The 23,835-nt window shown below is 40.4% G+C and overlaps 2 protein-coding genes across 5 annotated transcripts; both read left to right on the top strand.

Annotated features, from left to right (window-relative positions):
* The first annotated feature begins 4,635 nt into the window (after nt 1-4,635).
* On the top strand, nt 4,636-10,564 carry ube2d4 (ubiquitin-conjugating enzyme E2D 4 (putative)). Its single transcript, XM_062382641.1, has 7 exons — nt 4,636-4,933; nt 6,268-6,331; nt 6,470-6,501; nt 6,590-6,667; nt 6,818-6,923; nt 7,695-7,788; nt 7,880-10,564. Exons 1-7 carry the CDS (start codon nt 4,910-4,912, stop codon nt 7,923-7,925), a joined length of 444 nt encoding a protein of 147 aa, XP_062238625.1. The 5' UTR covers nt 4,636-4,909; the 3' UTR covers nt 7,926-10,564.
* A 3,650-nt stretch (nt 10,565-14,214) lies between these two features.
* On the top strand, nt 14,215-23,338 carry dbnlb (drebrin-like b). Of its 4 annotated transcripts, XM_062382599.1 has the most exons (15): nt 14,215-14,389; nt 16,286-16,341; nt 16,556-16,668; nt 16,758-16,832; nt 17,381-17,530; nt 18,006-18,083; nt 18,741-18,892; nt 18,976-19,030; nt 19,288-19,359; nt 19,576-19,699; nt 20,583-20,699; nt 21,012-21,086; nt 21,283-21,341; nt 21,430-21,517; nt 22,062-23,338. In XM_062382599.1, the coding sequence occupies exons 1-15, from the start codon at nt 14,307-14,309 to the stop codon at nt 22,196-22,198; spliced, it is 1,434 nt and encodes a 477-aa protein (XP_062238583.1). In that variant the 5' UTR covers nt 14,215-14,306; the 3' UTR covers nt 22,199-23,338. The 4 variants fall into 4 exon arrangements, with proteins under 4 accessions (XP_062238583.1, XP_062238592.1, XP_062238612.1 ...); XM_062382608.1 differs by lacking the exon at nt 21,012-21,086; XM_062382617.1 differs by lacking the exon at nt 20,583-20,699 and having other exon boundaries at nt 14,217-14,389.
* Nucleotides 23,339-23,835: the final 497 nt, after the last annotated feature.

Below are 23,835 nucleotides of genomic sequence, written 5' to 3'. Positions count from 1 at the left end.
CTACACATGTACTGAAGGCAATCAGGATGTTCAATAAGAAATAGTCAGTCTGTGCGTTGTCCTGATTCCACTTCCTGAAACTCTTAACAACGACTGGGGCTTCCAGCGAAAAACGGTGTGAGAAGAGACAGAGAAAAAGAAGCAATTTTAACGTTTTGTTTTTGAAGGGTTGCGTGGTGGGAGGAGGTGGGGGTTGGCTCTTTATCTCGCCTCACTATCCAACCTCTTACCTCCCCTTTTGGGCCTTTAGGAGCATCCTGTGACCCCCTGACCTCCCGGACAATAGAGACCAGGACGTTTCCCAGTGAGCGCCGATGGAGCCAACAACAGGAACATGAGGGGTGCTCCTGGGAAACAAACTGTTTATTGTGCAGCAGGATGGACAGCCCCCCCCCGATGTCCCAGTCACTTACTTTCACACACAATCACACACAGTGCACACCTCCGCAGAGTAAAAGCCTGTCAAACAACAGGTGGCAGCTTCTGAACCACGTAGCAACTGTCACAGGCTTTTCAAATCTCCCATGAGTGCTTGCATGTGTTTGGTGGTTGCTAAAAAGGATATTTTGCTTTCATCGAAGTCAAAATCTATGATCATATGATGCAGCTTTTTTTTTTTTACCTCTTTTGGTCTATGAATCTTTGTCAATGTCCAAGGAGACATCCTGTAGACAACAATGTGTCAGCTGTCGCCTTCTCTGCTTCGTTTCTGCACTGACACATGCAGGCTGCAGATGATTTATATTATATTTATATTTAGTCAGACTTTCTATTTGATAACAGTACCAGGCCATTTGTTGGTGCTGCCACTGCCTGTCTGTTTCAGAGGAAATCCTTCCTTTGTCTCTCAAGGAAGCTCAGCAAACTGGGAAAACCTGAATTTGTCATCAGAACTCAAACAGCTGGAACACATTTGATTGCGGAGAGTCGCCGCTAAATGTATTAGTCAACACTCCAGACTGGTTATTACCTACGCTCTGGGGGCTACTCATTGCAAGAGCAGCACTGTAAAACAGTTTCCTGAGCTGTCAATCACCGTGCCAGAAATGTGTTGCAACACAAGAGTCACAGAGGCCCAAGGGATTGGTCCTTTAAGTGCTTAACCCCATAGGATTACTGGTTCTTTATGACTATGTGTGATTTGTGTCTGTGCTCGGCATGATGCACATCTGATAAGGGTGGATCAGAGGTGGCAGACACGGGGGACTGCATCTGAACTCACTCTCTCTGCTCTCGTCGGAGAGATATTACATTCGGATAATCAGAGAAGAAAAAAAACATTAATCATCTTTGGGATGAAGAATTCATGAGTCATTCTTTCTGATATAACCACAATGTTTAGTGATATGTGGAAAGAATGAAATGATATGGTACATATGTTAAGTGTGAGGTTCATGTGAGTTTTCACATTTGGTGATGCTTTTTCTTTTCCTCAAGTATATCAACCCTATCACAGCAGGATACCCATGGACATCTGGCAAAGGGACTACTAATACAAAATTAGTCTTTCAGCTGACTGGTGCATTTACATTTGTATGAATGTTGATTATTTTATTTTTTCCAAATAAAGAATAAATAATGATTTTAAAAGCAAAACATGTCATTTGCTATAATCTGATGCACAGCAATACTTTAAACTACCTGGCTAAAAGCTGTTCATAAGGGGGGAAAAAGCCTGTCACTTAAAAAAAGAAAAAGGTGCTCTGAAATAAAACACAAAATAAAGTAATATTTGGTGCTAGCAACCCTGTGTGTAAATGAGACATCCAGTAACCAGCTATGCAATTAGGCCAATAAAAGCTGGATAGTTCTCCATGGCCACAATTAGTGCATGTAATACCATTTAATAAGCACGTTCTTGAAGCTGTAAATGTTTATATGATTTCATGATGTAAATCTTATGAGCCAAAAACAAACACGCAGTCCCGTACCAGCTTGTTTTAATGTCCAACACTCAAGAAGATGAGAAGTAGAAGTGAAATAAACAAACTTATAATGGACTATAACATATTGATCAAATTTGTAACACTCTTTCCCAGTGATACTCACAAAAGCACGGGGGAGATTTGAAGAATGATTCAGAGGTTTTCTGGGTCAAAGGCCACCTTAGCACTGACAAGCAAAATCAAATCACAGCTAAGGAAATGAGCCATGAAACGCTGATTGCTCCATTCATAATGACCCTTTTCCAGTTGCTTAGCTCAAGAATTATAAGATTGTGCAGAGTGCTGACTTCACTGCAAACATGAGCGCTGCTTGCACATATTGCCTGAGTGTATAATCAAATCAAGACAATTGATACAAGGAGTGAACAAATATCTCTTAGTATGTGCGAACAATGGATCTTTGTTGCACAACAGAGCCCTCAGAAAGCTAATACACTGACCCAAGGTAGAACACCTCTGGGGACTGGGAGCCCAGCTTGTGCTCAACAATAATTGGTTGGGCTTTTATTGGATAATTCAGACATTGGCAGGACCCAGTTAAGTTGATTTTTAAAACGGCAGTGAGCAGATGTGCCTCGTCATGGCAACCATGGGAAAAGTACCATAGAGAGAATAATACTTGAGCGCAGACACAGCTTTAGCATAATTGCCGCAGTAAGAGCACTGCTTTCTGCTATACAATGAAACTGATGATGATTCATGTGACCGAAAAGACAGATCACTGACGGCCAAGTCCAAGGTTTCAAATAACCGCACTATGGGCTATATTCCTCATGAGAAAGCCAGCTAAGCTTCTGCCCCCACCCATATCATCCCAGCTCTGACACTTTCACACCTCGGCTCGTACATCAATATGGAACTCGGGGCACCAGGCCTGTAACTAAAAACTCAACTTCTGGGTATAGGTGGGAAATTCCCCACACTGGTCACTGATAGGTTTCCCAAAAGAAGGAAGGCATGTCTTGCTTGTTGCTTCGGATGTTTACAAGGTAGCATGCACCCCCTAACTAAGGGACTTACCAGCGCCTCTGTCAGTTACACATGTGATATCAGAGGGAACTACAGTAGGGCGATTGTGGGAGGCTTTGTGAGCTGAAGCTTCAAGCCAACAAAGTGTGGGCTTGACTGTGTCTGAAAACCTCATGCTGATAAATGGCCTCTCCAAGAACACAAACTCGGAGCACAAGGCCCCTGCTGCACACGACCCAAACTGCTACCTCTGCTGCTGGCAGAATCTGATTACAGGCAGGCCCCGAGGACAGGCAGGTCATTGAGAGCACAGAGATGAGCAAACAATAAGATATTATCTGAAGGAATCCTCAGCTTTCCAAAGGAAAATGGTCCCTCTCAGTGTCACACTGACGATAGGATCCTCAACCTGACACTGAATCAGCCATTTAAGAAGAATGAACACTGCTGCCCATTCATACATAGCCACTAAAATAATGAGAGCTCTTTTTTCCCCCTTGTTTAAGATATATAAAGGGGAGCTCATGAGTCTTTGCGAGACAAGGCTATGCAGAAACTGGAGCACGCAGCTGACTCAGATGAATATGCCTTTACAATGATTGGGTATTGAATGAACAATCCTATAGTCTTTTCCTTCATTCTTATGTACGTGTAAATAATACACATGCACTTCATTGTACTTCGCTGCTCCATTGTAATGCACTTTTTCAAGATGACTTACAAACAGTTCTTTAAATGAATCAGCTGATCATGAGCCTGAAACACTGAGGTTGACAAATGACACTGTGACTCTTGCCAAAAAGCTGGTCAGAGCTGTATATCACATGGTTGATCATGTTAATCCTGTTTGCGTTCGTTTTTGTTCTTTTCAAACAGTGACATCTTGTGGACACCTGGCCTCACTCATTGTGTTCAGGTCACAGGCTATGATTATGTTAAAAGTTCTATAGCCATTGTATGTATGTATGTATGTATGCTGTTTGAGCATTATCTTCCAATCTGGTATTAGTGCAGGGCACTCAGTGATGAGTGTGAAGAATTGTATCGATCATGATGGCGAGTTAATTATTTTTAAAGATATATTTAATTTATGTTAGGTAGAATGTGATAGACAATGTGATAAGTACAGAGGGATAGGTTTGGGATAAAATTTCTAGTATTGGTATGGCGTTTTGCTTCATAACATTATATATTGTTATTAAAAATGGAATTATATATTTTTTAAATCACCTTTGAACTTTCATGAACTATAAGCTAAATTAGAATGGCATATAACATGCACTTATAGCCAAATTCAAGTACACATCATTTTTGTTATATGGATTGTGAAAAAACTGTCAAAATGAAATACATGTTTTTCGGTACCTACAGTATATGTACTTATTTGTACTTGTTATGAATAGATTTTAAACTATTACTTCATGTAAAATGAATGTGATTCCCTTGCAAAGAGTAGAGCTGTTATGAAATACTGCAACTGACAAGTAAAATCAAACCTGATTCATGGCACTATGTTTAACTTTCAGTTAAGAGACAAAAAATGTATTGTTTGTTATTTGTTTATTGTATGCACGCATAGAAAAAAAGCGTGTCATTTGAATACATGTTAAATGGATCATGTAGAAATATGAATAGATAAATATATACATTACTTAAGGACTACAGCCATGACATATGCAATTGTGATTCCTCGTGAAGTCTCGCGATATTACCCAGCAGTTGGACATTCAGACACCTCGTAGAGGAGCAGCGATGAGAGAAGAGGCTAAATCCCTTGGTTGTTCAGTGTCAGTCTAAAGAAAGATCAAGCTCTAACACTTCGTCTCGCAAACGTCTACCTAGAAACCGAAAAGCTCCGAACCAGCTGTATGTCAGACTTGGTTTCCCGCTCGTACGCGAAGTGAGACTTGAGAGTGCACGGCCACAAAAGCCGAATTGTATGTGTGAGGTGCTAACCGTTAGCTAACGGGCCAGCTAGCATAGCCACAGGAGCAATGGCGTTGAAAAGAATACAGAAGGTGAGTGTGTATTTATTTTTTGTGTCAGTCACATCGCAAACCAGCTGCTTTTAAAGCGTTGGAGCGTCGGTGAAGATTAACAGTGGCGTGTAGCTGTTTGTGTACCTCCCCCGAGCCGTGTTGGCTTTGTGTGCTAATATTCAGAATAACACAGAGACAAAAGACGAGCTAGCCGCTGCTGGCCCTGTTGGTGCATTGCTACACTAACGCAGGCCGACAAGGACCTCTCCGACGTGTTGTTGTGACAGCTGCCTCTTGTTTACGTGCAATTTGTGTTTTCGTTTTTCTCCTGACGTAACTTAGCACCGTAGTGGCTAGCTTATGCCAAATCAGCCGTGTCCAAGTGCGGCGCTAGGCTAGCAGTCATTCAGCAAAGGTTAGGATGAGCTGTGGTTTGCTCGGTGGACGTGCACAGCGTTTGTTATTGAACTGCTAACTCGTTATCTCTATCCTTGTTGCTGATGATGATGGGTTTAATCGTTGAATGACAGCTGCCTGCTGGTTGCCAAAATTGAACCCTGGTGTCAGCGTTGCCATATATGGAATGGCAAATGGGGCAGTGGAGCAGGCCATGGTGTGTATTTATATAACAGAATAGATAGGCTTCCCTATCAAGAGATGTTAAATAACAAGCTTAATGTCTTTTTCAAACCAATCCTCCTGCGCACATTGTCATTTCATGACGAGCGTGTAATGGGATTTGGTGAAAGTTGACATTCGTTTCGGGTATATTAAATGGAATTTAACACATAAGATTATTGTTTTGCTTTTGTTATTTCTATAGAACCTATTTAATTTGATTCTGTTTATCTCTGTGACCTTCATAGTCGATATCCTTATGGAAAAACTGAACTGATGACGAAAGCGTTTATGGAATCATCTGTCCATGAACCACCATTAATATAGATTGGAAAGCAGACATCACAGCCACTGAAAGGACGAATAGTAATTGCTACCTGTCTTTATTTTAGTGTTGATCATGACATTATAGTCCCCTCCTCAAATGTGTTTATCCTATTGCATATCAAGCCTGAAGTTACGATAGTGTTTAAAAAAAGGGACATTTCTGTAGCAAAGCAAGACGTTATATCAAAATGTATACAATAAATTCCCGATCTATAGTTTTGACATTCACTTTATTTGTCCCGAGTGACGTTCTAGCATCATTATATTCACTCAGTACTGCTTACTACTAAAACTAACACACACCAATATAATTTCTTTTTGCAGCACTGATTTCAAATGAATAAGATTTCTTATCAGAATACTGTTGTGACAACATTGCAACTGACCAGTACATCAAAGATGATTTATTATATTTGTGTAATTCTTAGGAACTGTCAGATCTGCAGAGGGACCCACCTGCGCAGTGCTCTGCTGGACCAGTCGGAGAGGATTGTAAGTAGTTAGAAAATTGCTGCATCTGCATATGCTTCAACCCCAAAATACCAAATCTGAATGTAGAGAGACATTTCTAAGATTACAGTGACGTGTTTGCATCTCAACATATATACTAAAAATTTGTTTCTCCCTCAGTGTTTCATTGGCAGGCAACAATAATGGGACCGGTAGGTTACTCTGAAGATTACACCAATTGAATAATGCATCATAATGGCTGTAGAAAAACTTATCTTGTTTCTATTTCTATTTAATTAGGGTGACAGCCCATATCAGGGCGGAGTGTTTTTCCTCACCATCCACTTCCCGACAGATTATCCCTTCAAACCACCCAAAGTGAGTAAGGGTATGCCTTAAGTGTCACTACTGCTGTGGCATCACATGTCCCACATCATTTAAATTCAATCATAGTCGTCTTTTATATTTACTGTTAGCATAATTTGCTTCACTGGAGAAGTATAACAATCTTTTCCTGTTCTGTCGCAGGTTGCATTCACCACAAAAATTTACCATCCTAATATCAACAGCAATGGAAGTATTTGTCTGGATATACTGAGATCACAATGGTCACCTGCACTTACAGTATCAAAAGGTAAGAGATAAAATAAGACATTTCTAACACTGTTGACTTTAATTTTTAAATATGTCTAATGTTGACCCGACATGCACAGTACAAGGGCACTGACTCTGTAACCAGTAAATGAATGGCAGAAATTCATGCTACTCGCTAAACGTGATGGGACAAGGGGAAGTGGTTACTTTTAGATTGGACTTTGTTGTTGCTGCTTTATTGTTCATAGCAGGTTTGTATCGTGAGCAATTTTTCAGACATGCCCTGCGGGTAATAGTGAATTGGCTATGAAGTCTACGTGCAGTTTGCTGAATATCTACGGACATTATACTAGGAGGCCTGGTAGATAAAATCCCTAGACTCTCTGGAGCGTCTCACTCGACCATTTGCGTTCAGACCTCCTTAGATTAGAGAAAATACAGATGATCTGCATAATTCAGTGCATGTCTGAAAGCAGCTAGATTAATTATTTCACACCTTAAAATAAAATTATTCTTTTGTTTTGTTTTCAGTTTAATATTTTAAATAGGATACATTCAAATTACTATGTACGTTTGATGATTAAAATGATATCTACAAAATAGTAGCATATAGCCAGTTCTAGTTATTCGGTCATGTGTTTACTGACTGTTTTTTAATATTGCCTGGCCCTTCTATCATATTTATCCAAAATATCACTGTACTAGTGTTGGAGGTTCGACAAAAATTGGCCTGTACTCATTAATGTCGTATCTGTTTCTTCCCCATTTATTGCAATCTTTAATTTGAACTTTCTGATTCCTTCCTCCGCAGTTTTATTGTCTATCTGCTCTCTTCTTTGTGATCCGAACCCGGATGACCCACTGGTACCAGAGATTGCGCACACATACAAGGCTGACAGGGAAAAGTGAGTGTAACACACTGGCATTTAATAATCTTGGAGTTAAAATATTGACTATGCTAAATCATTACTTCTAAACTTTGCATGTGTTTTACAGGTACAACAAATTAGCGAGAGAATGGACCCAGAAGTATGCAATGTGAAAAATGCCAGGGAGATCAAAATACAAACAAGAACAAAATAAACACGTTTGATTTGTAACTTGAGACAAATAAGCAACAGAGGAAAAATAAACTAGACAATAGCCCATGTTTTGGAGAAGGAAGCGATACAATGAGGTACAGTGCCACCTGGCTTTCCGTGTGCTGAGCTGCTACCATGTGCTGTCCTTCATGACTTGTATGGATCTGCTGAGCAGGACCTGATGGGCTCATTATGCCCTCCCATATGGAATACTGGAAAACTAACCACTGTCCATGCCACCACACTCAGACTTTCAACTGTTTCTCCTGCTATTGTATTCATCACTGTCATTGTTGCTATTCCTTTGCATCATTGTTACTGTCAAAGAGTCATATCATTTTTGCTACTCAGAAAACAAAATGTTTGATTAATTTAGGAGATTGGCTGTCCCTTTATTTCTGAGGTACTGTCTGTGTCCCACTGGATGTCTTGTTATTACTTTATCTCCTTGTATTTAGTGGCCTTTCTGTGTCCTTACTTTCAAATGGTGTATGTGCAATTGAAGCAGAATGTTCCCTGTTCAACACAAAATGGTGCTGTGCCATTACCAGCAGCTGATCTGTTGGCACATACTGTCTCTACCCCGCAACAATGTGAAAGACGCAAAGAAGGATTGGTCTCTTATCACTCAATGCATTTCATATCGTGGCAGTATTTAGTTGGTTTGAAGATATTAGGGAACTGCTGGGAAGAGCTTGCTGGCCCTCGCCTCACCATCGTGGTGCCCCACGGGGCAAATGTCAACATTCATTTTTCTCACATGGTGTCATTGCCCTTATATCCTGTATAAGTAGTCACCCATGGCTGGTGTTCATAGTGCACAAAATACTGCTGTTGTATGACTTGTTTCTTGTGTGGCTATGAACATAGCTACTCTTTGGCATAGAGCTAAGCTGTATGCCGCCTCCTCAGTAAAGTTACTCAGGTATCAAACCAAATCATCAGCCTTTACATGCAGTGACCCATGTTGAGAATAATGACCAGGGCCCATATCACCAGGCTACTAAAAAGAAAACCTAGTGCTCTGCACTCCTGGGGTTTTGAATGCATGTAGGCCCTGGTGGTCTGTGTTGTCATTTCATCACACAGGGCTTCTTTCACTCGTTGTCCTTGAGTCCTTTTTTCGTCACTATTTCCATTTTGAACAACACTTTGGATGCGAACGGCTGTTTAATGATGCTGTTGAACATGTACATGCTAGTGTTTTTCTAAAATGAAATGGCCTTTGGCTACAGCTGGTGTCAGTTACACTCAAAATGAGGAATTTGAGCAGAATCACTTTTTGCAGAGCCAAGTAATTTGAAGTCATATGTGTCTTGTTACTTTATGTGGACAAATTAAGTAACTTACCATGACAGTTTTATATGCTTTAAGTATCAGGTGATGTGAAGTTTTTTCTTAAGTTTAATCCATCATCGGTCTGCAAAAGTTTTTGTTTTGTTTTTGGGATACATAATCCACACTAAAACTGTTTTGCCTAAGTGATACATTAGTGACCTTTTGTATTGTATCTTTAAATGCTTTAGTTTTAGGGTTTTTTGTTTCATTCATTCATGTCACCAGAAGTGAACATGATTGTGATTTGTCATGATATTAGTTTTAATGTAACCCATTGTGACTGTTGGATTAAGTAGTTAGCAAATGCAATTTTTTTTTTTAAATCATGCTCATGATGTGCTGATGCTGCCAATATAAAGGGAATTATTTGATGTTTGAAAGGAGAATAAGTTCTTTTTGCTATTGAGGCATTATTGAATGGTTTCAGACAGAACAATGCATAGTAAAGCATGAAATTAGTAGATCTGCTTGTAGAATAAACCCAATGGATTAGGCACAGAATATAGATCGTCATGATTGTTAATGACAGTGGAGAAAAAAGTCAAATCAGGTTATCCTGAAATACAGTATATATTAAAACAATTAAAAAATGTATCCTCTAAATGCTGTTTCAAAGTAATTTTGCTGACTGACCACAATTAAAAATAACTTGCCTGTAATAGTACTAGTTCAAACTTTTTAAGCATTGTCATGACTTCATCTGGCTATTTATTTATTTGAAAGCAGGGTATCTTCCAGCTGTTCCGACTGAATGCAGCCTCTTCATTTCATCATCTGGGTGATGTTGCATTGACTTCCATTGTCCAGTGTGCTCAGTAAAGTTTCTTTAGGCAGCTTGGCATGCTTTGCACTCTGGAGAATCCTCCTCACAGCCATTAGCAAGATATCAGGGATTTCGTTACAATTCATCCAACTAACACCTCTGACTAAAATTTTAGCCTTAACCCTCATGTTTGTATATACACAGAGTCATAAACTGTAAATTTGCTATCAGGGCTGTATATCCCCCATATGGGTAAATCATTTCATCAGTAGATGTGGAAACCTGCTTGAACAGTACCAGTATACATTTTCCTTTGTTTTTGTTGTTGAAATGTTTCCGCCTGGCTTTCTCTGAATGCAGGATCAGCTGACATGCATCTTAAAAATCTGGAATACTTGTGCTTGAACTGCCAGCATGAACATCCATATGTCCTCACACAGCCTACATACGATTAACTATTGACCTTGTCATGACGTGAATAAAGCTCATCTTGGTTTACCTTTGTCTGCAGCCATTTCTGTCTCTTTATTCCACAATTTGGTCCTAGGTAAAAGCCTCACGAGTTAGAAGCCTATGTAGTTGTGTTAGTAGGGTGGTGTGAGTGGCCTCCAAATAAAAAAAAAACTATGTATTAATCGAAAAACAATGATGGGCCAATTTCTTCATGCACTGTAGATACAATTCTTATCCACATGGGATCAACAAAAAGTTGCTATTGATATATAGCGTGCCTGTGAGAGAGGGTGTGTTTGATTTAACGGGCTGTACTGCGAGGTTTCTGCGGTGCAGACCACGCCATACATTCCAACATCAAACTTTAATCGTCCAAAAGGGTTGATATGATGCATGTTAAAAATATGTTTCAAACTGTATCCAACATATTCAAAAAGGGCCGGCCCTAGGCGAGATCTCAGATTGGCACCCCCCAACATACACACGCAAACTGTCATGCATCCCCAAGAACTTTTGGACTGTATACAGATGCACACAGGCAGACAAAATTGTAAGCTATATAAAACAATAAACATATATAATAAAAAATATAAAACGAGTCTGAAATCAGCTGTACTGATAGCATATCACGTCATGTCGACAAAAAAAAAACATAAACGATGTCCACAATCGGGATGATTCTTACCTCTATATTGTTCTTTCTTCTCCTCCTCTACTTTGTGTTGCTTTCTGAATTGTGCACCTGATAATTTAATCTTTCTTTGATTCATCTTTGACTCTAACCGCAGTCTGTCACCGCAGCATGTACGTCAGGGACACACCTGAGGCGGAAGCGCAAATTCTGTGCGAGCACACAGGGAGCCATCCAGGAGGATGTTTAAGCTGCTGGCTTGCCTACAGTTGGTACATGTGCACATGTGAATGGAATCCAAAGCTGTTTTTCAAGACATAGCACACCTACACTTTAACAAGTGCATGTTTTATTAAAACTATTTCAGGTAATTGAATGTCTACTGATGCATGTTGAAATGATTTAGTTCTTTGCTTTGGGTTTTTAAGCTATATTAGGATTAAGGTGTGAACAGAGACAGTTTTTCTGTTAGAGAAGGAAATTTCTTCTAATATTAATGGTTTATCTAAATTCTTCTGATAGACCTGTGGTTTATCTACTTGATGGTGAGTTATGTACGAGGTAGGTCTTTTAACAGCTCATGTGTTTTGAATACGCATGTATCCATCATCGCTACAACTGTGTACCCATCATCCATATTGTGTTGTGTATGACTTTGAAGGACGTTTTCTCCTGTTATCACAAAACGTTTGTGTCACTTGTACTGTATGCAGTGGAATTAATTTTAATTTAACCTTGACACAGTATGATGTTGCACACAGAGTACCAAGATGTGTTGATAGTAACATTTAAACCAGGATGCTGCGCTCTCAACGCATACCGTATGTGACTATGCAGTATTCTTTCATTAGCAAAGCTCATTCAGGACAACAACTGGAGTGCAGCTGTTTGGTCACAGCCAATGAAACCTAAGTAATTATGCTGATGTGTTATGTATTCTAGTTTCTCAGGTTCGTGCAGCAGAAAGATGGCAATATAGTAGGTTGGGAATGGACTGCCTGATAAACCCCTGTAGTGTCCATGTTTAATTAATTTTCATGCCAGTGTTTTGTGTCCAAATGCTAAAAGGGTTTTTGGAAATACAGAAGGGACACATATTTGAATTTCAGGGACGCAGTACTAATTTGTGTTGGTTTTGAATTCTCTTGCATTTTCATTAACCCCAGTTCTTATATCCCTTTGTGTGTCTAACTGAACAGAGCTTTATTAGTAACTGAAGAGATAGAGTAACCTTCATTGTTTGAGAGGGAAAATCCAGTAGGTTGTCCTGCTGCAAACGGTGAAATAATCTCCCTTCTTTTTTTTCTGTTCATGCTGAAATAAAGTGGATTCACTTGGTCTGACGTATTCCTTCACATCTTTATAAAACACCTCATCAGCGACACACTTCAAACCCTATGGGGGGGGGGGGGGGGGGTGTTCTTTGAGAGAAGAATCCAGATTCATTCACTAGACTGGCACTCAGTAGAGCTCAACAGAGCCATAGAGGTTCATCTCTGATCCATGCAGCTTCCTTCTACCAAGTTGTGTGGTTATTGGTCCAGTAGTTTATTACATAAACCTGTTGACTGACAAATCAGAGATGAAAACATAAACTCCTTAGCAGAGGTAATAAAACCTCCACACATTTATCAAGGAAATGTCACCAACATAATAATAATTAGAAAAACAACAGGAAATTAAAAGTAGAATGAAATGTTTCTAGAATATCTAAATAGTTGAAGGGTAATTTTCTGTAAGGCGACTTAGTCTCCAGGGTTTTTATATTGTGTTTTATTTACATTGTATATATTGGTTTATTTTTGTCGTGCACTGGTTGCTGGTTGTACATCAAATTGCCCTTGAAGGATAATGAAGATTTTCTTTAGTTAACTTTAGTTAATCACAAGCTTCACAAACCAAGCAGGAGCAGCAGAGGAACCCAGCAGCCAGCAGGGGGCAGCCTCAGGACATCACATGGAAACAAGCAGCAGGAGACTGTAATTCTTGTATGGCGTCAAAGGACAAGGTCAAAACTACTGGGTTATTCTCTAAAAATAGGTTTTTTCGAAGCATGTTAAATCATCCAGTTTCTAAAATTCGAAAATATAAAAGTAACTTTTAAGTAAGGCTGTCAAATATATGTAGAAAAGTAGAAAATATTTTCTCTGACGGGTCTATCAAAAGCAGCATAGAATGACACGGACACACACACAATAATTTGTCCCTTTTATTAATGTTTTTAGTTCTTCATTGAAGTCAACAGGTGGTTTGCCCTAGTTCGTAGGCGGCCCATAACATGAAAAATTTAATTTAATTTAAATTAAATTAAAAAAAAAAAAAAAAACTGCGCGTGCAATTCCTGCGCAATGGGCTCCTTTGCAGGATATGCAATAGGCTTGTGAGCAGGATGTGCGCAGTTCGGTTCTGCGCAGGATGTGCGCAATGGGCTTGTGCGCAGGATGTGCGCAGTAGTCTTTTGCGCAGGATGTGCGTGCGCATTTTTTTTAAATTTAATTAAATTAAAAAAAGATCTAATTTAGTTTATATATATTTTAAATATATATATATTTTTTCGTTTTTTTATATTGTGCAATGAATGAATAGGTGGTTGAAGTCCTGTCAACACGACAGCCTGCCAAAATTCAGCAGGAGATAATGTGCTTGTGTGTGTGTGTGTCCGGGGCGCTTCCCGGCGCTTCCCGGTTCTTCCCGGCACTACGCTGCTGGTGCAAACAGCAAAAGTATTAAAGAGGGGCGAGGAAAGGAGGCGGACCGCTTTTCTCGGCGCTTCTACCTTTTCTAACCCCGGGACGCACTGTCCCGTGATTAGTGTATGATTGTGAAACGTAACTGTACATTGCAAGTGTCACGTCATGATAAATCAGTCTTGTGCCACTTTCTCGGCGTTTTGCGCCCGAGGCAACCTCCTATGTCGCCTGTACCAGGAGCCGCCCCTGTATTCACATACAAGTTTGCAATGAACCAAACACAATCTAGCTCCGCCCTGTCGGAATGTCCCGCTGCCTCATATGAAGGCTACCCTGGCTGCGGGTTAGCCGCTAGCTACACCAGCTTCCTGCTCAGCTGAAAGTCAGCATCATCCTCGACGCTCCTCCCCTCGGTAGGAAGGGCGCATCCCGAATAGCTAGCAGGCTAGCTGTACTCAGTAGAACGATGGCAGTCAACCTCAGCAAAAATGGCCCAGCGTTAACGGCAGCATTCAAAGAAGTGGTGGATGAAAAATCCAGCACCAACTGGTAAGAAGCAGCATCTTTCAACAACAGCAGTGTTAGCCCTGCGAAGGAGCTATTGAATTAGCTGAAGCGATGGCTAGCGCAGAGCCAGTCGATAAGTATTTAAGTTAACCTAACGTGAGATAAACTTAACCTGTGACCCGGTTAACCACAACACTTCTGTTTCACTAAACCAGCCATTAGGCTGACTGGAATACGCTTAATTTACAAGGGGGCTTCTCGAAGTCACTGTCCCTCTGTTGGAGGCGAGCTAGTAACATTTAACATTAGCTGGGTGCACTAACTAACTAACACATGGAGAATTATCCTCCATGCTTCATGTGCATCTTCTTGTTTTGTTAATAAGCTTGTCTGTCCTGAAATGAGACTAAACAAGTTGCTGGCAGCTTCAACCAGTTCACTCACTTCCTGGTTGTAAATCAGCGAATGTGAGTGACTAATGTGTGAAAGTCAAATCTAGAGACTTCCTCTATGCATCAAGGTTCATATTAAAGCTGCGGTGTTTAATATGACCTGAGGTAATTAATCCGAGGCAGATATTGTCCAGGGAGTTCCTGCCCCACATTCATGTTATGAGAGTCTGACATTCTTCTCTCAGTCAAATAACCCGAACCACCACAGGGTCTCTCTCTATATCTCATCTGAAAGGGTTACATATAAAGATGAGACATTAAAGTGATTAGTTTTGTTTAAGCCAGTGAGTTCTACTTCACTGCCTGTGATTGGATGTACTGCACCCCTCGTATCGATCAGAAGAAAGGGACTGTTTATGGCCTAGGCAATAAAATAATATCAATAATTATCAAAATGTAATTTTCATCAATAGTAATACAACAGAGGTTCAATATATAATTGATATATTGCTTCTGCATTGTGCATGCATAGTGAGGGGGTATCACACATGCTGGTTTTACCTCATATCAGTAAAATATTTTGTCATTCACCTAAAATGAGTGTAAAATGTTCACTCAGGAGCTAAAATTAGTCTTGAAATTTAAAATAAATTATAATCATGTGACATTTATACTGTCCAGCCCCCTGCTCTAATATTCGGTGTTACTGTGCCCATCATGTTAGTGTATCTCAAGCCCAGGTGTCATCTAGGTCCTATTTGTTATGCGACAGGTCAAGTGGTTCTTCTGTGCAGCACTAATCTTAGACCAAATCTTAAATGCATATATTATTCCTATGAAATGTGAACCAAAGATGTGAATAGCATATATTCGTAATATCAATAAAAAATCCTCCTCATGAGGCATTAGATTAGAGCTGTATCTCCTTTTATAGTCATGAATGATTTTGGATTATGGCAATATAAGATTAACAAAATTGCCATAATGCCATTCATGGACTTGCCTAACCCTGCCTACTCTGTCAGTGCATGTCAGCATCATCTGTTGATCAATGTGATATTCTGGTATTTTCTTACAAGTTACTACAGAGAAAGCAAATACTCAGCCACCCATCTCTAACTTAAACTAGCTATTAGGCCCATTCAAACATCAAATGGAATGATAATATGGGAATGGCCCAGCATTAAATAAGGGTCCAGCTATTCTCAAACTGCGAGTCCCTGGTCATTTTCATATTGTATTTAGGAGGAAGGAAAAGTGAGTGAACTCTTAAATGGTGCAGGCCACACAACCTGTAAAGTTTACTGATACGGCTGCTGTAAAATGGGATTTAAAAACAGCTCCTGTACTTAAGTATAAGTATTCAACCATACTTCATCTGCATTATGTAATCTATCTATCTATCTATCTTTAGAAAAGGTTGAATGGGTTTACAAAATATCTATTGTTTGGTTTATTGTGACAAGATGCATATCAACATTGGAACAAGTTCTCCGTCAGTCAGTGTCCTCTGTTTAAGATGGTATTTATCTGATGTTTCCGCCAGGGCCTTGTACACTTATGAGGGCAACAGTAATGATATCCGCCTGGCAGAAAAAGGAGGTGAGTAACTGAGTGGACACTTTTTAACTCAATAATATCAGAGATGTTCAGGAATGTCATTGTCAGCAAACCGCTGCAGTGCTGTAATATGAGCACAAAAGGATCGCTTGCCTCCGCTGTCTCACCCTGCGATTTGTAAGAGGGAAGAAATGTCCACAGTTACAAAACCAACCACAGAAACCATTTGACTTTTTCCACAATGTTTATGCATCAGATGGAGGCCTGGAGGAGCTGGTTGAGGAGCTCAACAGTGGAAAAGTGATGTATGCTTTCTGCCGGGTGGAGGATCCAAACTCTGGTCTGCCTAAATATGTCCTCATCAACTGGGTTAGTGCTGCACTCAACAATTTGCTCATTTATTTGTCTGCTTTGTTGTTGCCATCCTGGAACTTGGAGAACAATTCTTTGTGTTTCAGACTGGGGAAGGAGTGAATGACTCAAGAAAAGGATTATGTGCAAATCATGTCAGCTCCATGGGCAATTTTCTCAGGGTAACAACGCTTTTATTACTTCAGCAGAGGAGGTTATGTTTTCATGTTTTTGTATGATTGTTGCTCGAAATTTTGTGGTGGGGTGGGGCATGACCAATTAAGAACCCATTAACCTTAGTACAGATCCAGATTAGGGGGCAGATCCATGACCTATTTTTCTTTTTCTTAACATTGTGAGTTTTGGCATTTTATTTACACTGAAGAATTTTCATGGATTTTGAAAATAATCAGACACATTTGGGCAATTGATATCTAAGACAAAAAAAAAAAACAGAACTACTCTATCGAATGCCATACTAGACTTGACTGTAGATTTAAATCCATTTAAATTTCTACTATTGTTAACAAAGACTGGAGAAAGTAGCATATAGCATGGTGTAGGCAATTATTGGAATAATGCAGCAGCTTAATGAGTAGGGTCAATGTCATATTATTCCAGCAGACAGAGCATGTAAACAAGCCACCTGGTGGTGCAGGCAGTAACCGAGATAACACCAACTAGTGATTGCCCGTATATGAAGAGGAACTTACATTTTGTGCTTTTTCAGGGGGCCCATGTCACAATAAATGCCAGAGCAGAGGAGGATGTGGAACCCGAGGTGATCATGCAAAAAGTGGGCAAAGCCTCAGGAGCCAACTACAGTTTCCACAAAGAAACTTCCAGCCGCTTCCAGGACAGTGGTCCTCAGGGTCCTGTGGTATGCACTCGCCTGTTTGCTTTTGTTCGACGGATAAGATAAACTCTGGGTTAAATTATGACGTGGCTCCCTAATCTCAAAACATGGGGACATTTGATATGTCTTTGAGTTATTTATTTTCTCTATGTTATGGCTTTCCATTCTCTCTAAGCCAGGAATTTTACCATTGAAAACAGACTTTTCAAACACACTGAAGCAAAACCTTTTGAAAATGCCAATGTACTAGGATAACCTAAAAACAGATTTTTAAACTAAAAACTTTTTTTAAACTTCTTTTAAGAGAGAAATAAATCATTGGTTGTTATCTGAGCGTGGCTGTTAAAGATAATAAAAAAAAAACACCCACTTCAAACATAATGTGTATGTATGTTTTTTTGTGAATTAGTCAAACAGACAACTCTATTTTTTACTTGTTTTGTAAAACTGTCTTGTCATGTTAACCCAATCATACTAAATAATATTTTCCTCCCTGCAGGGCTCAGTGTACCAAAAGACCAATGCTATGTCTGAAATCAGAAAGACCAATAAAGACAACTTCTGGGCTCAGGCAGAGGTAAGCTCTTGAAGTTAGGTTGAATTAACTCTGACTGAACTTCCCCTCTGAGACAGTGTGAAAAGAACCTGAAGTTTAAAAACAAACACTTTTAGTTTTATATGCAAGATCAACTGATATGTAACAATTTAACATTCAAGAAATATTTGCAATGTTCAAACATCCATAATACTTTGTCATTTACCTAAAATCCTGTTGAAAAACAATAATTAGGCAGTTTTTTTATCCACAAACCATGTAACTATAGACAGCATAAAGCTTGATTGTAACTTTGCCATTTTAAAGTTTTTGCTGAGCAGCGCAGCTCTCACCAATACTCCATTCAGACTCGGTATCAGAACATCCATCTGGAGTGATCAGGTGTAAAGGCTCCAAAGAAGCATTGAGGAAAAATTTAAGATCTGATCACTCAGACCACATTTGGAGGTGGACTTTGATGTAGCCACCTTCTTTTAGCACTAATGTGTCCTGGCCCACATTGAAGGACCTCTTATGCGGCTGAAGTCCTCTGACCCACTTCAGTTCCATATTGAATTGAACATATTAGTTAATTTCTTAGTATTTCTCCTGCACTGAATTATTTTTGGCCACATTTTTCTAAAATATTTGCCAAAATCATGAATCAAAGCTGACCTGGCTGGTCTGTGTGGCTTTTAGAAAGACGAGGAGAAACGTCGCCTGGAGGACCGGCGCAGGGCAGACGAGGAGCGCCAGCAGCTGGAGAAAGAGAGGAAAGACCGCGAGGCCAAGGAGGCGGTTGTGAGGGAGACGAGGGACAAGGAGAAGTCCTCTCAAATCGATCATCAAAAGTAGGTGGCAACTAGGCGAAACCATTCTGCTTGAGTTTCAGATAATATTTCTCTCTAATTCTAAATGACCTTTTGTGTAATAGGAAGAGCCAGCAGAAGCAGGAGGCTGACAGCAAAGAGATGGAGAAGCATCGCTGGGTGAGTGTCTGACATGATCACATTTTGATTTGATGGGTTTCAACTATGATTTAACTTGACACTGAGATGATGCACTGATGTGATTGAGACGAGTGTGATTTTTTTTTTTTAAGTTTATGTTTACATTGAGCGTTTACTACTTTTCTATGATAATGTTGATAGTTGAGTAAGTGTCAGTAGCGCAAGCATCTTGTAAACGCTAAAGTCAGCAAGGTAGCGAATATCAGCAGTGCCAACAATGATGTCAACGTCATCAGGAGGAGCAGGAGGAGAAGGAAGCAGTGCAGAGGAAGTCAGTCAAGAGAGGTGTATCTCTGGAGAAGGCCAACGTGAGTTCCCCTCCCTGAAAGTGATCTCTCTTTGGCCAAACTCTTTTTCTTTTTCTTATCTTTCCCAAGACAACAGTTTGTCTCTTTTAAGCTCAACCTCACTCACCTGTCTTTATTGCATGGCCTCTTTCCATAAGACAGTCAACTCTCTTTTCCACCACATAAAAAAACAAATAGTTGCTTATTGTAAGTATGATTTGTTTCCTTGTTTCCCAGGAGGCTGCTTCTCTCATCTCTCAGCGTGCTATGAACCCTAGAGAGATGTTTAAGCAGAGAGAGAGGGGAATCGCTCCGGCTGAGCCAGACGTTCCCGCAGCTGCCCCTGTCAGCCCCCAGCCAGGTATCATGCAGACGTTAACCGGGGCCCTCGGCTTATATATGTTTGCTTTAAATGCCAAAGCCTCTCCTACATTTCTGTCAGGCTCTTGTAGCCTCTTGGCAGGTAGCAGTGGCTACCAACGCCAACCTATAGCTTTTACTTTCCATCAAGACTGTCTAGAGCTGCTTTCAGACATGCACTCAACTCTGCAGTTCCTCTGTATTTTCTCCCGAGGAGGCGCATGTGTTAACACAAATGACAGAGTGAGACGCTCCACAGTTTCTAAGGACTTTATCCGCCTGGCCTCCTTGTATAGAGTCCATAGAAATCCAGGAGAAGTATGTGTGAACACAGCAGGGAATCTCCGCTGGATTCATCACGAGCAAGTGAGGGGTTGATGACGCTTCTAACACACAACAGACACAAAAATGAACAAACTAAAAGAAAACAAATGTCTCCCGGTGAGAAAGCGGTGACACAGGTAGAAACCACTGACGGAGATGTCAGAGCTGACGACTGTGTCTGGGTGCAGTAAACAAAATCACATGATCTACGCAGTAGAGTTAATACGTCACTTCATGCCTCTGTCTGCTGTACCCGGCTGCTCCACCTCTTGCCTTAATAATGCAGAGGATTTGTTGCTGTTGTCAACTCGTCTGTGCAGAAAACCTCCCGCTGTGTTGTGCATGTGTGTACGGCAAACTGCTGGTAACTCCATAGCCAATTCTCCAGATTTTACCCTGAGGTCATGTCTGAAAACGGCTTAGTTGTCTCATAGTCATACTTAACGCGGTGTCTCCATCATGGTGTCTTCTCTTTTTCTGCTCACCCTGTCTGCTCTTTTGTTTTTCTCTCTCGTCCATATTTTGCATGGTTTGGGGCTTCCATGTGTGTCTCTGATCAGGGCGTCTGCAAAGCCCGTTTCTTTCTAAGCCAGCTTTTGAACATGAGCCAGCCAGCTCACCTCAGCGCCAAGCTTCGCCTGTGCCAGCAGGCTCCGCCTCTCCTGTCCATGCTACAGGTGTGCGCTTTACACACACACACACACAAATGCATACACAGAGTCAAACTAAAAGCTCTCTTTTCTCATTGTTATTCTTGTTAGTCATCATAGTCATTTTCCTCATGATCATGAACTTCATCATGTGGCATATTTCCATTCAGTCTTCTTGTTGTGTACATAAGAATCGTGGAGAGTACTGTGGGTTTTTGTTCCTCCCTGTGTGAAACATGCCTGCATGTCTGAGACTGGTGGTGGTTTCCCGCCTGTGTGAACTTGTGATCGTGTTCCTCTGTGTACATGCATGTCTGTGCTTGTGTTTTGGGTGATAAGAGCCTGATGTGGATGATGGGCAGTCCAGGTGTGAGTATGATGAGCAAGAGGCAGCCCCCCAGGAGCAGTTGAAAGGTGGGGCCCATTTCACACAACACCCGCCTCAGTGTTATCATCATCCCTCCAACCCTCCCATCTGCTTCTTATAAAAATGCACCAACTGTGTTATTCCCTCCAGCTAAACTGTGCTGCCGGGATCAGCTGCTGCTGCCACCTGCTGGTAGAGGGACAGCTCAGACAGTATCATACTGACATTGTTCTCTCTTTCCAGAGGAGGCACCAGCTGTCAGCTCTTCCGTCCAGGAGACGGCGTTTGAAGAGCCTGCTCAGGTGCTTGTTTACTTACATTTTAGTAATCAATTCTTTTCAATCATACAAAATCAAAATGAAACACAACCTGACCTCATTTCTCTCCTAGGTGGAGGAGATTAGCTCATATGAGGCAACTCCTGAGGAGGCCTCTGACAAAGGCCTCTGTGCCAGAGCCTTGTATGACTATCAGGCTGGTGAGTTTTTTTTTTTACATTGTGTTTCAGGGAAGAACACATTAATTTTTGGTGCGGATCAGCGTCAGGGGGCAGATGACGAGGAACATATACACTCTTTTCTCAGAGAATAATTCATGGGTTTTGATTTTAAACAAATATGCATGTTTTCAGGACTGATATGAGTGAAGGAAGATTAGTGCAGCTTCATTGAATTTAAGGGGACTTTTTGGCTTTGGCGGAGATATGCGCTGTATTGAGTGCCATTCAGTCAATGAAACTACTGTTGAAATAAAAGTAGTGGTAGTAATTGATTTTCACAGATTTTTATTTATAAGTAAGAACCTATTGGGTGGATCCAGATTTTTTTGTTTTACTTTAACATGGCTCCATTGAGCATTAGCCTTAGCAGAGGTATGCACTCCAGGTTTTGTACTAGTTCACATTTCTTTCAATGTAGGAATTATAAACAAGTGAATCTCTGCTTAAAATAGAAATAAGATGTTATTTACTTGTAATGTTTGAACTTGTGTGTCATACTTGTTCTGCTCTTTTTCTGCTTTAGCCGATGACACAGAAATCTCGTTTGATCCCGAAGACCTCATTGCCGGGATCGAGATGATAGACGAGGGCTGGTGGCGAGGCTATAGCCCTGACGGCCATTTTGGAATGTTTCCAGCCAATTATGTGGAGCTCATCTAGCCCAGAGCCCTCCCAGTTCCCCGCCCCGACCCACACAGATCATCCCACTGACAGCCTCAGAGGACCTCTGCAACAGAACAACACAGCAACGTCTGTCCTCGCACAAAAGCAATCAGGCCGAAATGGAGCAAACAAGCCGCCACATCACAGACCAATGAACAGATGGTAGTCGTAGGCCAGAATCTTTTGAAATCTCTCTTAAATCAAGAAAGAAATTCCATTGAATTATTGATGTTGGAAGAAACTGTTGGCTTAGTTTATGGATTTGTGAAAACCCATAAACTGATCACAACTCCCTCCTACTCCCCCTAAAATGAGTCTTTACCTGTAAATGTGATGGAGTACAGTATCTGCCTTTGTTCAGTCTTAAATTCAGTAGAGAGCTGAAAAGCACTTCTAGTTCACATTCCTTACAAAGTGACCTCAGTTCTATTTGAGGTATTATTTAGTTTTTACTTGTATGCGCCTGTACATTTCAGGAAAAAAAATCTAAAATTGTGGTACCAGCTACAGTGTAATCTTTTGCCTTGATTTGCCTTTCTTTACCAGGAGACTGAATTTTCCTTTTTGTTCTTTAATGCAATTGAACCTGCATTCTGTGTGGATTTCAAACCCTGTTGTACTGACCTGACTGTGTTTGAAGTGAATATTTAAGAAGAAAAAAACCCTGATGTTTGCTGTGATTGACTTTTAGTGGGGGATGCAAAAAATGGTTAAGCTCCCTTAAACTGTGAGTCTGCAACGGCTTGTTTTCATTTCAAGTCCTCGTTTGAACCAAATCATTTCAACATATTAAACTTTTCAGGGACAAGCTGAAGAGAGGAGCACACTAAGTCAACGTTAGTGTTGCTCAGTTCAGATCTCAAAGAGTCATGTATGATATTGCGGTGCCATAATGAGTGGTATTGAAAAGTGCTTGGTGTCATTTTAACATTTGACAAAGTTATGCAAGTTCACTGTTTTTATCTCGGAAGTAAATTCTTGTTCTTTTAAAGCTTTGAGGTCAATCGACAACAAGAAACATTGATATCAATCACGAATAGAAAAAGGGCATAATGGATCCGCTGCATTATTCATGTTTGTTTTTCCAGAGTCTATTGTAATGCACACACGTTCTTCATATTAAAATAAATAAACAAACTTGTATTTTCTTATCGTTTCTAAGCGGTCACATCTGGTGTCGGCTGCAGACATCTCAGAAAGGAGAAGTCTAACAGGAACTTAGACGTATATACACAGACTATATGTGTGTTCTACAATCAGTTTCCTGGAATTAGACAACAGACGGGGGAATTTACCTGAGGTATAAGTTTCATTTTCACACGAAACATCTGATTTAACCTCTGCCCACATCCTTCACTCTGTTGAAGTGAATGAGAAAGGATGTGTCCGACAAATTAAATAAATATTTATAATTACAAAACAATGTACACACATGAGATTTCTGGTTATTTTGACCTCTGCCTGCTCCTTCCCCTCAAATCAAACAGACCCACTTGTTCTGTCCTTTTCACATTATTCACTGGGGGTATGTCCCATCCTCACACTCATATGAGAGTATCTACATAAAGTCATGTCAGGCAGGTTAAGATGTCACAATAGATTTCCCCTGGGTTGAAAGAAAAAATAAAATAAAA

Source organism: Platichthys flesus, chromosome 3 (genome assembly GCF_949316205.1).
Source record: "Platichthys flesus chromosome 3, fPlaFle2.1, whole genome shotgun sequence".
Classification (NCBI taxonomy): domain Eukaryota; kingdom Metazoa; phylum Chordata; class Actinopteri; order Pleuronectiformes; family Pleuronectidae; genus Platichthys; species Platichthys flesus.
This window is presented reverse-complemented; position numbering and strand designations above follow the sequence as displayed.

Coding starts and splice junctions, on each gene's coding strand:
- ube2d4 (XM_062382641.1), top strand. CDS start 4,910: ATGGCGTTGAAAAGAATACAGAAG. Junction 6,668..6,817: donor ATCCCTTCAAACCACCCAAA/GTGAGTAAGGGT, acceptor GTTCTGTCGCAG/GTTGCATTCACCACAAAAAT. Junction 6,924..7,694: donor TGCACTTACAGTATCAAAAG/GTAAGAGATAAA, acceptor CTTCCTCCGCAG/TTTTATTGTCTATCTGCTCT.
- dbnlb (XM_062382599.1), top strand. CDS start 14,307: ATGGCAGTCAACCTCAGCAAAAATGGCCCAGCGTTAACGGCAGCATTC. Junction 16,833..17,380: donor CCATGGGCAATTTTCTCAGG/GTAACAACGCTT, acceptor GTGCTTTTTCAG/GGGGCCCATGTCACAATAAA. Junction 21,518..22,061: donor CTTGTATGACTATCAGGCTG/GTGAGTTTTTTT, acceptor TTTCTGCTTTAG/CCGATGACACAGAAATCTCG.